Source organism: Sciurus vulgaris (assembly GCF_902686455.1).
Source record: "Sciurus vulgaris genome assembly, chromosome: 17".
Taxonomy (NCBI): Eukaryota; Metazoa; Chordata; class Mammalia; order Rodentia; family Sciuridae; genus Sciurus; species Sciurus vulgaris.
Window position 1 is genome coordinate 69605421 of NC_136478.1, and position 2470 is coordinate 69607890.

The following is a 2470-nucleotide window of genomic DNA, read 5'->3' on the forward strand; positions in this document are numbered from 1 at the left end:
CACCTAATGCTGAAGAGATTTAAACACCTTCACACCATTTCCACAGCTATATATATAGGTAGCAGTTTTTTCCATGTGTCAACAAAAGACTTCTAGAATTTACCCACCCAGCATTTTTCCTAGCAGCCCACTGAAAACACTCATGTTTGCAGTAGAAAGTTACATCAATGAAGCTGACATAACACTGGAATTTAGGATGTAAAAGGGCCCAGAATTACATTTAAAGACAAATGTGAATTTAAAACAACCTATAGAATTTAAAGCCTCAGAAAAATAGGAGTTCCTGTTGGGTATTTACATAAATTTAAAAAAGCATTTAGGGTGCTCTGTGTTGATGGATGGAGGAATAGCATTCAACCTTGAGAAGAGTAAAAAGGAAGGATCATGAAGAATTATCTGAGCTTTTTTTTTTTTTTTTTTTTTTTTTTTTTTTTTAAAAGACTCAGAGTTGTGCTCAGCTTTTAAAATTCCACTGTGCTCTCCAATAGTAACCTGTGCATGGATTGTTAAATATTTATATCCAAGTCAGGATTTATTTAAAGTGAAAGGAAGGAAAACAGCAATGCTATAATACTGTAATTAGTAAAACTATTATTATTCATGGTATTAAATTCCTTGACACTTTGATCACTGTTTTATAATAACTATTGTTTCTAGATTAAAAATTAAAATATTATAATCATATAACTTCAAGTGAAAGGTAGGATTCTGTTTATATTAATGTAAAAGATGTTAGGATAAAAAATGAATATAGCAAGTGTAATGGAAAGCACACAGTAAGTTGATAACTCTAGTGCCAAGTATTTCCATTATTTTACTTAACACAAAATATTTTACTATGGAGAACAAATATTTTCAGTCCAATGTTTGAAGAAATATTAACCATTTATCATAAACCATAGTTGGTATATGTGTGAAATAAACAAAATGTAAAATGGGATAGCTGTCCATTATTGCTCTAATTAATATTTTTAAAATAGTTACATGTAAATATTCAATATTATTGCTTTATTGAAATAAGCAAGATCTCATAAGCTATACCTACATACATATAGTAACACATGCACACATACAATAACACATTCATAAGTGTATATTATTATTTGTAATCATTTTCATGCTCTTTGTCATGACTGTATTGATGGTTCTAGGGAAATGAGTAACTAACTAGCAGGACATGGTACAGGTGCATACATGTCACATGTTTCTGAAGACACTAGGGGAAGGTCTGCTCCAGCAGAGCCTAGATAGATTGACATCTCTGCTCATGAGAATAAAGGGGCTGAGAGCAGGGAAAAACACATTGGTTAAGGCAGAGAGGTTCACCAAGAGCTGACTAGGATGACCAGAAACAGCCCACCAAACTTGCATGGTGAAGGAGAGAGTGTAGACAGACACAAAGGTGCTCATCAAAAGAAGGACAGTTTTAGTAGCTCTGGACTCAGGGGAGGATCTAGGGTAGGGGCTGTTGCCAAGGAGGTGCTGGAACCTCTGCTTGTGCCTGTATAGGATGAGAACCATGGAGCAACTGGTCAAGGGCATGATCCCCAAACACAGCACATCAGGGAGGGACAGCAAGGCTGCATTTATTAAATTTATTACATAACCATTTCTCTCATAAGTACCACCAGAACAGTATCCAAAATTGCTTCTCTTTGTTATATTAATGTCCACATTAATTGCAGTTGCATATATAGGAACAATGATATTTACCAAAAGGTGAAGTTTCCAGCATAGGAATATAGAGGTGCCAGTGTACCTGAGAGCTTTCACTTTGAGCTCTGCCCACCTGGAGTCCCTGGGGCTGATGGTGATGGCCTGGAAGACACTCAAGAGGCAGATGCTGCTGAAGGACATACCCCTGCCCACCCTGTGAACGTAGAAAGCAAGTTTGCATCCAAGATCACTGATGAAATGTCTAAACCCAAGAGCTTCCATGGTCTTTAGGACTCCCCTAAAGAGCAGGAATAGGGAGTTGGCTGCAATCAGGTGCTTAATAATCAAATCAGTACATCTCAACTTACACCCAGAGAAGTAACTGCAGAGGTAGTAACAAAGAAGACAGAAATTCCCCAAGAGTCCAACCACAGTCAGGATTAAGAAGATCATACCCATAGTCAAATCCCCAAGAGGACATTCTGCCAGTTCCTGCAGACTGATATTTATCTTCAGAGACAGAGGATCCTGCATGAGGACAAGAGGCAAGGACTACATTGAAAAGGTCAACTGAAGTCCAGCAGTTCTATTGACAGTTACTTCCCAAAAGGAATATTCACTTAAAGATGTTTCTGATACCAGGGGTTCTCAAACTTTAAAATTCAGATCATAAGAAAGTTAAAAGCATACGTAATGATTTTAAAACAAATCAGGTACATTCATCCTTTGGTCAGGTTCCAAAGTGTTGACTTGCTCTGTCATGATGGTCTAAAATATGCATGATTGTGTCACTGTGTCAGAAAGAGCCAAAAGC

General features: G+C 37.0%; 1 protein-coding gene across 1 annotated transcript; it reads right to left on the bottom strand.

The window, feature by feature from the left end:
* Nucleotides 1-1197: 1197 nt before the first annotated feature.
* Nucleotides 1198-1938, bottom strand: LOC306647715 (vomeronasal type-1 receptor 4-like; the record flags this gene model as incomplete). Its single annotated transcript, XM_079117207.1, has 1 exon — nucleotides 1198-1938. One exon carries the CDS (start codon nucleotides 1936-1938, stop codon nucleotides 1198-1200), a length of 741 nt encoding a protein of 246 aa, XP_078973333.1.
* Nucleotides 1939-2470: the final 532 nt, after the last annotated feature.